Here is a 12,950-nt window from a genome sequence, read left to right on the forward strand (position 1 = left end):
CCCCGCCGCCACAAATTGCTTTCAAATCTGTGGGTAACTTTTAGTGTAGCTAACTACTTTTTCAAAGGGGTAGCTTGAATGTAACTTAACCACTTTAACTTACAAGTAGCTTGTAGCTTGTAAAGCTATGTTTCACACTGTCAGGAAAAAAAAGTACAAAACTGTACCTTTTAGGGTACAAGTGGCCGTCACTCTGGTCGTACCCTCAAAGGCTTTTTGTACCTTTAAAGCAAGGTACAAAATTGTACCTTAAAACTATCTAAACCTAAAATGTTGTACCTTTATACCCCTTTTGGGTACATATTTGTACCATAAGGACACTGTAAAAAAATTATAATCTTCCCAACTCAAAATTTTCTAGTGACTGGTCACATCTAAATTTTTCAATTGGCCAAATTGAATTTCTGTGAATTTAATTTTATCAATTGTGGCAACAGCCTGTAAACATGGGCTCAATTAGAAATAATATGTTGAGCCAATGGAAAAATGTAATTTACCAACACTGTAAAAAATGTCAGGCCTCTCCAATTTAAAATTTTCTAGTGACAGATCACATCTAAATTTTTCAATTTGGCCAACTAAAAAATGTAGATGTGATCGCTCACTAGAAAATTTTGAATTGGAGAAATGTTTTACAGTGAAACTGTGAGGTTGGTCCAATTAAATATTTTAAATTGTAGTAACAATTGTTTATTTCTCACTGTCCCAAAAGACAAAAATGACTAAAAACATAAATATATTAAGCAAAATACAGAACACAGACAACAGGACATTTTATCACATTACTTTATTAACAAGTAAATTCCAACACATGATATTTGGTGAAAATACCTTATTTTCAATAAGGAAAACTCTGAATATTCAAGAAGTCTTCTGCATGACAGGATGTCTTAAAGTGGTAAAGAAAACACGGCACTGCATTAATGGCAAAGTTTCCCTGCATCACATCTGGCAAGAGACAGAACAGAAGTTCTTCATTATATAACGAGGATGAGACGAATGAATGGACGAATAAGAAAATCGAGCTTGACGTGTTTGATATTAAAAGGCAATAACTTAAGCCCTGAAAGAGGTCGACGCCAAATGCAATCTCCGGCACCGTGTTCAACGGTCGCATGCCGCATATATCACACAATGACTTAATTTACGTATTACCTATCATTTTAAACATATAAGACATGAGGAAAATAAAACTTTTGGCTACCCTTAGAGTAAACGAGAACACACGCATGAAACCAATGAATGCATGAACTCGTGATTCTACAAAATGTCTTTTAAACTTCATACCGGGTCATAAAGCAAAACTCTGTAGAATAATTTCACTGCTAAATACTCACCAACGTCTTTGTGAGATGAATATCTCTATTCTCTTGGGAATGTCTGTTTCGGTCTTCAGCACCTGCTGGTTCGGCTCCGCTCGCGCTGCCGCTCCTGCGCTCCACATTTGAAATCTCCACACGAACGGTTTTTTTTCAAGCGCATTTTGCGCATGCGTATACCGTTTTTCGGACGTAAGATTGTTCAGCCAACATGGATTTTTCACTTCGACTTCATAGATTGAGCAAAATTAAATATGTTCGGTAATTTTATGGAAATTTAATGTGATGTGTAATTCAAAATACAGGTAAAACACCTGTAAAAAAGCAATATGCAAAATTCCATCATATTTATACAGTAGCTACATTGTGGCCCAATTTTTACTGACTTGTATAGTGTATATATATATATATATATATATATATATATATATATATTAGTGGTGGGCTGTTAACAGCGTTAACGTGCTGCGTTAACGCGAGACTCTTATCGGGCGATAAAAACATATTGCCGTTAATCTATTCTCAAAGTTGGTTTGGGAGCTGGGTCTATACTATGCAAGCTATGATGACTTTCACCTTGATATTTTAGCGCGGATGTACACCTAGCCGAATTGCACTGTAGGGGGCGAGAGAACGATCTTCGAACCTGTATGCCTACTAGTGTTGTCAAAAATATCGATATTTCGCTATGTATCGATACTGAAATATCTGAAATGATACAATACTCATTTTCTACAGTATCGATATCAGCTGCGCTCTCCTCTCCTCTCCGACCGACAGCGAGTTGACACGCACCCGCCTCCTCTCATTCAGTCCGGTTAACCCTCTGAACATGGCGAACGCGTGTTCTGCTGGATTTTTCCTCATGACAGCGTGTTAGTATTGGTGTGACCGGTCTGAATTTTGCGCGGGGTTTCACATAACGTTAATTCTACTAATTCGCCCAGATTTCGCGCTCGCATCTGAAGCGCACACACACATACCGTAATAGAGCCGCCTCTGACATACAAGTGCAAAAATTAGCTCATTTTTCCAGCTTATTAATGGTCAAATACACTCAAAAATGTGTCAATGTCCATCTTGGTGTTTTTTTAACATAAATACAGTCGTAACCAGCTCACAGGAACAGTGTTTGGGATCCATGCGTGCGTCAGGTCTTAAAGGGACAGAAGTTATTTATTATTCAAACTACAAAAAGACAAACTATCACGAGCACACATATTTTGAATGCCTTCGGCAGAATTCAAATGAGCCATTTTAATCTAGATTAATCTTGGAATTAATCTAGATTAAAAAAAATTAATCTATGCCCACCACTAATATATATATATAAATTGTGTGTACGGTAATGATGCTGAATGAGCCAAAAAGATTTGCTTTAAACGCGGCAAAATTTTGGTTGGCCCCACCAAATCTCACTCCAAGTTTTTTTGAAAAGCCCTGGTAGAATGTGTTTATTTTATGAAGAAGACAACTATACAATACATATAAATAATATTGAAACAGGCCCAAAACTGGCTTATAGATAAGTGAGGAAGATGGATCAGTTTCCCAATACAGATGCCATTGTTTCTCTTTCTGTCAAATAATTGATATTATTTATTTACCATTCTTAGGCTACTTACAGGACAGATTTTCGTAAGTGGGCGTGAAGACCCCAAGTGTTTTAAGATTTTTGTTTAGGCCTAATTTACTCATTGGGAAACTTGATAAATCCCTGCATGATTGTGTTGCTTCATTTTCAAACTTTTTACTAATCTCTGCACTAATAAAACATGCACCACTTAACGTTTTACAACGTAATTATACGTAATAGGCCTATCTAATTAATTTACCTTACAATGTAAAGTTAGACTAAAGACCACTCCCTGTCTGTGTTAGAGATAGTGTGGATTTAGTGTGTGTGTACTGAGCTTTGCCAAGGCCGCGCGTGCGTCTCAATCAGCTCCCTAGTTCAGTAGTCAGGGCACTGGTCAGGACATAAGTCAATGGGCTGACTCCCTGATCAGTGCCCTAAACACTGAACTAGGGAGCTGATTGAGACGCACCCCGCGAGTGTGTGTTTTTTTTTTTACTCATTTGGAAAGGCGGCCCCTTATGGTAAAGCCACTATAGTGTAGGCTTCACTGCCCTCTACTGGTTAAATATTATACTTCAATAGAGATCAGTATAATGCATTTGCGTTTGTTCTTTTATTTATTTATTTGCGTTTGTGCTCGCCACTCAGAAAGGCAAACACTGGAGGTTTTATTTGTAAACTGGTGCAGAAAACAGGTTATTTTGTGGTTAAAGTGTCATTAGCTGGATCTCTGAAGATGTAATGCCAGCTAAAATTAGAAATAGACCTACGTTCTGTTGAAACAAACAGCTGCCAACATGTAAAAAAGTGCCAGGTGTAGGTATAAGGCGCGGGTTTTAGTCTTAATTATTATTATGTATTTTTTTTAATTTATCGGAAATTAAACTTAAATAAATGTAGTGTTTATTGCTAGACTACTTTTATGTCTCAACTTTTTGTTACAGGGTTTTACTTGTTACCATAACGCTTCTCATTGAAAAGCAAACATTTCTAGACTAGGGGTTATGTGCTACACTGAATATTTATCTTATTTTATTTTAAAAAATATTTATACATATATTTGCTTTTTAAGAGCTTTAGGTCATCTTTTTGTACACGCAGTAAGTGCCAGGTGGCAATGTTGTATTTTAATTTAATTTAATACTTTTTTGGAAAAGAAAAATATATGTTTTAGGTCATTTTTTGTTCTCGCAGTAAGTGCCAGGTGGCAATGTTGTATTTTAATTTAATTTAATACTTTTTTGGAAAAGAAAAATATATGTTTTAGGTCATTTTTTGTTCTCGCAGTAAGTGCCAGGTGCCGATGTTTTATTTTATTAAAAAATATATATACATAGGCCTATATTTGCTTTTCCTTAGGTCATGTTTTTGTACCCGCAGTAAGTGTGGCAATGGTTTATTTTATTTGAATTTAATAGTGTTTTGGAAAAGAAAAAACTATTTTTTAGGTCATTTTTTGTACTCGCAGTAAGTGCCAGGTGGCGATGTTTTATTTTATTTAAACACACACACACACACACACACACACACACACACACACACACACACACACACACACACACACACACACACACACACACACACACACACACACACACACACACACACACACACACACACACACACACACACACACACACACACACACACACACACACACACACACACACACACACACACACACACACACACACACACACACACACATATATATATATACATTTGCTTTTCTTCAGGTCATGTTTTTGTACCCGCAGTAAGTATGGTTTATTTTATTTTAATTCAATAGTTTTTTTGGGGAAAAAAATATTTATAGGTCATTTTTTTGTACTCGCAGTAAGTGCCAGGTGGCGATGTTTTATTTTATTTTAAAATATATTTACTTTTTAAGAGCTAAATTTAGGTCGTGGTAGGTGGCGACAGCTCACGCAAACGTTCACACGAGAGCGCCGCAGAAGAAGAGCTCGACACGGAAGCGATTTGAGCGGAAGTGGTTTTTTTCTCGGCCCTCGTGTCGCTCTTCCTTTCCGCCTGCTCGAGTGCGCCATACACACACACGCTGCGAAGGTAACGATGAAAAACTGATTTTCAAGCCTTTATACCCTTTCCACTCACATCAAAATATATTAATATGGTTGTTAACAGACTCATATTTATATTTTGACCCTTATATGTCATTTGTTGCTCGTCAAAATGATGCATTTGAGCGTGTTCTGTAAGCGGTCCGTGAGCCCGCGGTCTCTATCAGAATAGACCGAGAGTGAAGCCGCACATGTGTTGTGACATTTAGTTTTCTTTTTCACACATTGTCAAATTTGGCTGAATCATGTTAACTTTTTTATTGGGGTCCGCCGTAATGATTAAGATTATATTTTGGATGTTATTAGGTAGTGATCATATTTGTAATGCATACAAAGACATGTGATCGTGATTATTTATCCTTTTTTTTAAATCTCCGACATAAATTGTCTATATTGAACAAAACATGTATCGTATTAATTGACAGTGTTACACTTTTTTTGTGTGGGACACTTCATCTTTTAAAATAGAATTGCGCTACTATATGACATTTTGTCGTTCTTTTTGACTTTATCTTGTTTTTTCTCTTCAATTATTTGATTATTTTGGTACCTCTATGATTTAAGGTGGTCTGTGTGTTGTGGACACCCTCATGTACATAATAATGACATTGTGATTTTTATTGTAAAGATGGCTGAAGATTGGGAGGCTGCGCCAGCTGTTGCTGAGACACCAGAGATCAAACTCTTTGGCAAATGGAGCACAGATGATGTGCAGATCAATGACATCTCACTGCAGGTGTGTTTGACAACACAAATATGGCATGAGCTGAGTCTGAAATCACCACCTCAACCCTCAATCACTATTCCCTATGTTAGTCTAATACAGTTCATGTGAAGGAGTGAGCGAATTCGGATAGCCGTTGTGTGTATATTGGCTGTACACTTGTTTTTGCAGTGCAATGTGGGATCGAATGAGTGCACTCAAACATGTCCACTATGGGTTCGAACACTACTACAAATAATGCACTATTTGAGGGGATGGGGTGATTTTGGATTTAGCCATGGACATGGTTTTGGAAGAATTGCATATTTGCTTTTTTTTTTACCAATCACCCTGTAAAGTCTGACATTAAATCATAGAAAAATCCTTTGTTTGTTTCAAAGGGATTTTTAGGCAAAACAACTTTTTTTCCTAGAACTAAAGCTTTTCATGGTGTAGATGTTATATGTCCAAAAGTAAGATGAAATTCTGTTAGCTTACAATTATAAATCAATTATAAATTTAATGCATATACACTTCAGTTGTCATTCTATAACTCTTGGTATGTCTTGGTAATGTATTTATATCTGTAGTTTTGATCTATGTTTTGCAGTTATTTGTGGGCTATGCATCTCAAAAGTGAGAGATGTTCAAATAAATGTTCCTCAAAAGCTTGTTGTATTATGTTTTATACTTTTAACATAATTATGTATGAATCAAGTGGTTTCAGCCCTGTGAATGCTCCTCTTGAAATATTAGCAATATAAGTTATGCTTTATAAAAAATCATTAAACTTTTCGCAGCAAAAAGATCACAACCTGTAGGTGGACATTTTTACAAATATACTAAATGGTCTTTTACTTGTTAAAGAAAGTATGAACTATCAATCAGACAATGTTTCTGTGTTTTGATCATTTGGATGCTGTAGAAATTCATGTATTAAGCACATTAACGTGTCTCTTTCGATAGGATTACATTGCCGTGAAGGAGAAATACGCCAAATACCTCCCCCATTCCAGCGGCAGATACGCAGCCAAGCGTTTCCGTAAGGCTCAGTGTCCCATTGTGGAGCGCGTCACTAACTCCATGATGATGCACGGACGCAACAACGGCAAGAAACTGCTGACCGTCCGCATCGTGAAACACGCCTTTGAGATCATCCACCTGCTCACTGGAGAGGTCAGACAATTTTCCAGATTTATTCATGCTTGGTTGCCTTTGGTCTGGTTTTTGTCATTGCAAAGTGTAAGGCCTGTCTAAATATATCGCAAAATAGACATTTGGTTTTATGATTTATCAAACAATTCCTGTATTAAAGGTAGACGATTTCTATTTCCTTTCCAGAATCCTCTGCAGATTCTGGTGAACGCCATCATCAACAGCGGCCCTCGTGAAGACTCCACTCGTATCGGACGTGCTGGAACCGTGAGGAGACAGGCTGTTGACGTGTCCCCCCTGCGCAGGGTCAACCAGGTCTGATTTTACAACTTGGAAGTGCCGTTTGAGTGAGAATCTGTAAATAGCCATTAGGGCTGCACGATTATGACAAATCATAATTGTCGATTATTCCCTTGAAATGGTAATTGCGATTACAATTATTCTATAGCATTAAAGGGATAGTTCACCCAAAAATTAAAATTAGCCCGGTATTTACTCACCCTCCAGTCATACGAGGTGTATAATCTTCTTTCAGACGAATACAATCTGAGGTATATTATAAAAGTCCAGGCTAATCCAAGCATTAGAATTTGATTCATAGTTGCTCTGTTTTTGAAGTCCATAAAAATAACGTCATGGGCTAATTTTCGTTTTTGGGTGAATGTTACGTCCCTCGTTAATTAGATGTTAAATTGTCTAGTATGTTATCAGACATAACACAGGATGAGCGTGTGTGCGTTTCAGACAGTATAGGGAAGACTGCAAAAGGGTGACCCAAGACCAATAACTTCAATTGAAAAAGATTTAATTTGTGTTGACAATAAAGTGAAGTAATAAAGTGAAAAGTAATATAGTAGTGAAAATGAATCTTTACAAAATATACAATTAAGCAGCATAAAGCAAAAAGTCAACAAACAAACCGGGAGAGAGGAAGGAGCAAACGAGTGGTGCTTAAATCAAAGAACAAAACATAACAAAAATCATCTAACTGAAGATTAAGGAAAATAAACTAACTGACAACAAAAGAGGTAGAAAGAAACATCTTCAGCGTCCGAAAACGCCATAACTAAACTACCTATCTAATCCAAACAAAACATACAATAGTAGCACCACTGCTAAACCTGGTGTGGCTAATACATGAATGAACTACGTGTGGTAAATGTAGGTCGCGACCTGCTTACCTGTCTCACAACCTCTTACCCGTTTACACAGCGCTAGATGATAACTTGAGAATAGAGCATCAGAGAACAGCGGTCACTCAAACAGGATAATCGAACCTCCAGCATAACACACAGGAACACACAAGCACAAACAAACAGAGAACTGATCTAACTGCTAAGATGTAACCGCAGTGAGCCCCAGATGTAGATCAGCCTCTCAGACTGGACTCTCGAACGAGAGACCGTCGTCACTGAGTGTGTACTCTCCCCAGAGTCAAAGCGTGTCTCCCATTGAAGTTTGCGCCATTGATAAACAGCCTCAGGACCGGTGATTGGTTGCGCAATCCTTACGTCAGCGTCTGACGTCCGTTGACTGACAGGCGATTCCTCCACTCACGTTCCATCCCTGAAACAGACAGCTGGTACAAACGCATTCACACATACACAGCATGATATATATTTCAACACAGACTACGTAGCACAGCGTACGTAACACACAACAGATACAAATATATAACAAAACAAACTACGTAGCACAGCGTACGTAACAGTGAACTATCCCTTTAAGCCTCAAAAGTCAAATATACGTTGGTTTGGTTTCTTTAATTAATAAAAGTACAAATATTCATGGTATTATAATGAAACCAAACCAATGTATATTTTTACTTTTATTAATTGTTATACTAAAAATGAAAACAATGGGGAGAACATAAGAACCTGTATAAAGATATAAAAACACTAAGTATAAAGAATAATAGTTGACTTGTTTATTTGTAATTACGATTACATTTTATTGAACGATTACATGATTGTGGTATCTGTAATTGTAATCCGATTACAAATTCGATTAATTGTGCAACCCTAAAAGCCATCTTGCTATTTAATGTTTGTTTAGGGACCATCTACACAAAAGTTAACAAAAACAACACAAAAAAAATGCACAAACTTTTCTTTTTATGCGTTTCGGCCCTTCATTTACACAACAGTGTTTTGCTGGCCTGAAAATGCACAGTCATCAAAGTGCAAGTTTTTGAAAAGGATACCGTTATTATTTTAGTCGTTGTTGTGGATCTATGCGAACGGGGATCATTTTGACAACGTTGTCGTCTGTACACAAGACTTTTCAAAAATACAATGGAAAAACTTTTCCATTTTCAGTACGTCATTGTTTTGTAAATGCACCCTTAGTTAGGTAACAGTCTGATTTACACTCTCTATATATATCAGTTGGATATTGGATAACTTTATTTTTGCCAGTGATGTAAACTTAAATATAGAACGGAATAACTGATTTTGGTTTCTTTCAGTAAACAGTTCTTAAAAGAACCTCTTTTTTTCTAAGTGTGAAGAATATTTTAATTATCTAAAAGAACCTTTCGTGCAATGAGAAGGATGTTAAATGTTATATACATACCAATAAACAACCTTTTTTTTCAAGAGTGCATTAAAATGGTTTATTGTGGATTTCATGTTGACTTAAGGGACTTGTCATAAGTTAGGACGCTTTTGGTAACCCACTTTATTAGGCCTTTGTGATTTGGTCATTCACAGAAAATATACAGTACAGAAATGGAAAATGAAGATATGGTCTAAATATGTGAAAGTGGTCACTTATTGTCTGTTGGTGTTAATTTTTAGGCAATCTGGCTGCTCTGCACTGGTGCAAGAGAAGCTGCATTTAGGAACATCAAGACTATTGCAGAGTGTCTTGCTGACGAGCTCATCAACGCTGCCAAGGTGAGAATCTGATTGGAGCATTTTACTGTCTACACTTCCAGAGCATGTGCAGTAAATTAACTTATGGATCTTGCTTTTTGTTGTTGAGTTGACACTTTTTCTGTTTGAATTGCAGGGTTCCTCTAACTCTTATGCCATCAAGAAGAAAGATGAGCTGGAGAGAGTGGCCAAATCTAACCGCTAATCTCCATTTTGTATAAATTTGGATTACAATAAAGGACGTGTGAAACCTAATCTTGTCTGGTCATTTTTTTCCCCCTTCTGTTTATGACGTAATGCTGATATCTCCTCCTGTGTTTAGAATCAGGTAGTGTACATGGTTGAACTTAAAGGATAGTTCACCTAAAAATGAAAATTTGACATTTATCTGCTTACCCCCAGGCCATCCAAGGTGTAGGTGTCTGTTTCTTCAGTAGAACACAAATGGAGATTTTTAACTTCAACTGTTGTTGCGTGTCAGTCATATAATGGATGTCAATGGTGAATAAATAAATGGTAAAAAAACATGCACAGACAACTTCAAATTAATCCATGGGGCTCGTGACGACACATTGATGTCTTAAGACACGAAACGATCGGTTTGTGCGATAAACCGAACAGTATTTATATAATTTTTTACCTCAAATACAACACCATGTCCAACAGCCCCGAAAGCGCAGCACTTCCGGAAAGGAAGGTCAATGTACACGATCTAGTGTAGAGACATCACTTCCTGTGTGTGAGGTCTCTACACGATCTGGCGTAGTTTACGCAAACGCCAGAAGTGCTCTCGCAAGTTTTTTTTTTACCCTAATAGATTTAGTCACCATTGACATCCATTATATGACTGACACACAGCAACGGTTGAAATTAAAAATCTCAATTTGTGTTCTACTGAAGAAACAAAGACACCTACACCTTGGATGGCCTGGGGGTAAGCAGATAAATGTCAAATTTTCATTTTTGGGTGAACTATCCCTTTAAGGATTGTGTGAATCATTTAAGTTCTTGTTAAACGTGAACTACCTCAGAGAAACAGTTTTTCACGTGTCCCAAATTAATGTCAATGCTCCTTGTTATTTTAGCAGATGCATTGTCTAATGACAACTGATTCGCTGTAACATTTCATCTGGTTTTATCTGGTCAAAGTTTTTGCTCTGATCCGCCTTAAGAGATCACTAAATTAATTTATACACAACATGATTTTAACCATCTTTTTGAATCTTACAGTCACAAGACCCTCAGTCACTTGACATTCCTTCCTCTACCCAGCATGTCTTTCATTAACAAATATATTCTGTAATTGAGTAAGTGCTGCTGCTGCTCCACTTTTGCCAGCAAAGGCATCAGATTGTAATCTTGAGATTTTGAAGTCCTGTTGCATACTGACTGAGATGCTGTTTTGAAGATGTGTAGTTTTGATGTGAGATTGTAACGTGTCTATGACTATGTTTGGCATGAGCTGGCAATGTACAGGCAGATTAAGCACCAAGGAAGCACCTAAATTGAAAGACCATTATCAGATCTGTATGTTTGCAATAAAGGGCGACTTGAATGGATGCATCTATAACAAGCTATATTAAATTAATCCATTATTAATTCAAGGAGTTCATTATTGATATTATTTAAAAAAAAAAGTGGATAACTGCAGTGGAGTTGCTCACTCAAGGTTCATGTATTGAAAGGAATTGCATTTCTTGAAAAAATGTCTTGAGTGTCAAACATTTTAATAGAATTTTTGTTAGACGTTTGGACATTTTAAAAAGGTTTCTCCTGGATTCATTTTAGACTTTATCATTAAATTTAAGATTCTATATAATTATTACTATGTTTTTGTATATTGATTGTTTTTCAAGACAAAATTGTTAAATTATTGTAAACTATTGAAATGAAATGCTGTTGATTTTGCCATGAATATGGTGTTAAATCATAAAGAAAGAAATCTGTTTATATAAAAGGGGCATTCAGAGACTTCTGCCATATTTTGACCTCAGAGCTGCATCAACAAACTGCTGAAGCCTGAATTGAATTACGTTATAGGGTGGAGACGCATTTTGATGTTAAAAGGGCAGGGTTAAAAGAACTGGACCATTCTGACCTGAAAAAGGATTACACTGATTAATCATAAAATCTTAATATGTCTCAACTTTTTACATACATTCTCTTCTTTTGTCTTTTCCCATCTGTGGGTAAGTAAAAAAAAGTAACTGATAAAGGGATGTCATTGTTTTTCACATTTGTTGTAATGTTTTTCACATCAATAAGCTTTTTTATTTTATGTTTTACTTAAAATAGCTCATATACTGCTCTTATAGCCTATATCTCTTAAACAATATGTGTGCATGGTGTAGTGTATGCATGTATGTCAACCCTTTTATATTACCTACAGTCATTTTAAGGAATGAAGTGCTTTTTTTATTTTTAACAATGCACTCTAAGAAAATAAAATGCTCTTTGCATATCATCTACTACAAATGTGCTAATATTAATATTTGTATCTGTCCTCTTGCAGTTCCTCTGTTGTGTTATACATGTGTATTTCCTTCCATCTCACCGCTGGACTGTCTCAAGTTCCCCACCAGGTGTCCACCGGGTCAGCTCTGTCTTTCTAGCAAAGCTGTAGGACAGCGAGGTATGTACATTAATGCCATTCAGTCCGTGACAGATGATTGGAAATATTCTGTGTTTGTTTTAATTGCAGGCAGTGAGAATGTAAAAAGTCCTGTGTTGAGTATATTTTGGATGTCACTGCAAACTATTATCTGCTTAAAATCCTATAGTGAACTAGTCTATGGCTAATGGAAATATTGTACTGCCAGAACTGATGCTGATAGACATGATTGATCAAAAGATACAAATGATTATTAATATAAAATACAAATTTGTATAAGCAAAACATTTTCAAAAAGTTGCCATACAAATGGTCATGCATTTCTGTTCTTGAAATTATGTGTGTTTTTCTTTGAACAGGGGATTTTAGGGTCATCGTGTATGAAAAGAGCTGTGCTCTTTCTGCCCTGTGTGGGTTAACAGGAGAGAAGTTTGCCTTGGGTTTAAACTTCACCTTCACCAATGACTGCTGTGATACTCTGCTCTGCAATGGCATCTCCACCAGTTCTGCTGGCATATGGTCCAGCATCCTGCTTCCACTTCTTCTGGCATTGCTTTATGCACAGTAAACTTCACTAATGGACTCTAAATTACAAAAAAAAAATCAGGCAATATGCTAACACCACC

At 36.6% G+C, this 12,950-nt stretch overlaps 2 protein-coding genes across 2 annotated transcripts; both read left to right on the plus strand.

Moving 5' to 3' along the window:
* The first annotated feature begins 4,842 nt into the window (after positions 1-4,842).
* rps5 (ribosomal protein S5) lies at positions 4,843-9,968 on the plus strand. Its single transcript, XM_079822968.1, has 6 exons — positions 4,843-4,965; positions 5,608-5,715; positions 6,649-6,858; positions 7,024-7,152; positions 9,636-9,734; positions 9,850-9,968. Exons 2-6 carry the CDS (start codon positions 5,608-5,610, stop codon positions 9,916-9,918), a joined length of 615 nt encoding a protein of 204 aa, XP_079679094.1. The 5' UTR covers positions 4,843-4,965; the 3' UTR covers positions 9,919-9,968.
* Positions 9,969-11,161: 1,193 nt separating this feature from the next.
* On the plus strand, positions 11,162-12,892 carry lypc (ly6 domain containing, pigment cell; the record flags this gene model as incomplete). Its single annotated transcript, XM_079823282.1, has 3 exons — positions 11,162-11,183; positions 12,226-12,345; positions 12,684-12,892. The coding sequence occupies 3 exons, from the start codon at positions 11,162-11,164 to the stop codon at positions 12,890-12,892; spliced, it is 351 nt and encodes a 116-aa protein (XP_079679408.1).
* Positions 12,893-12,950: the final 58 nt, after the last annotated feature.

This window comes from Gobio gobio (assembly GCF_949357685.1).
Source record: "Gobio gobio genome assembly, chromosome: 8".
In the NCBI taxonomy this organism is placed as follows: Eukaryota; Metazoa; Chordata; class Actinopteri; order Cypriniformes; family Gobionidae; genus Gobio; species Gobio gobio.

Excerpts from the sequence above, each read along its gene's own strand:
- rps5 (XM_079822968.1), top strand. The coding sequence starts at position 5,608 with ATGGCTGAAGATTGGGAGGCTGCGCCAGCTGTTGCTGAGACACCAGAG. Across the intron at positions 7,153-9,635 it reads CCCTGCGCAGGGTCAACCAG|GCAATCTGGCTGCTCTGCAC; the intron begins GTCTGATTTTAC and ends GTTAATTTTTAG. Across the intron at positions 9,735-9,849 it reads AGCTCATCAACGCTGCCAAG|GGTTCCTCTAACTCTTATGC; the intron begins GTGAGAATCTGA and ends TTTGAATTGCAG.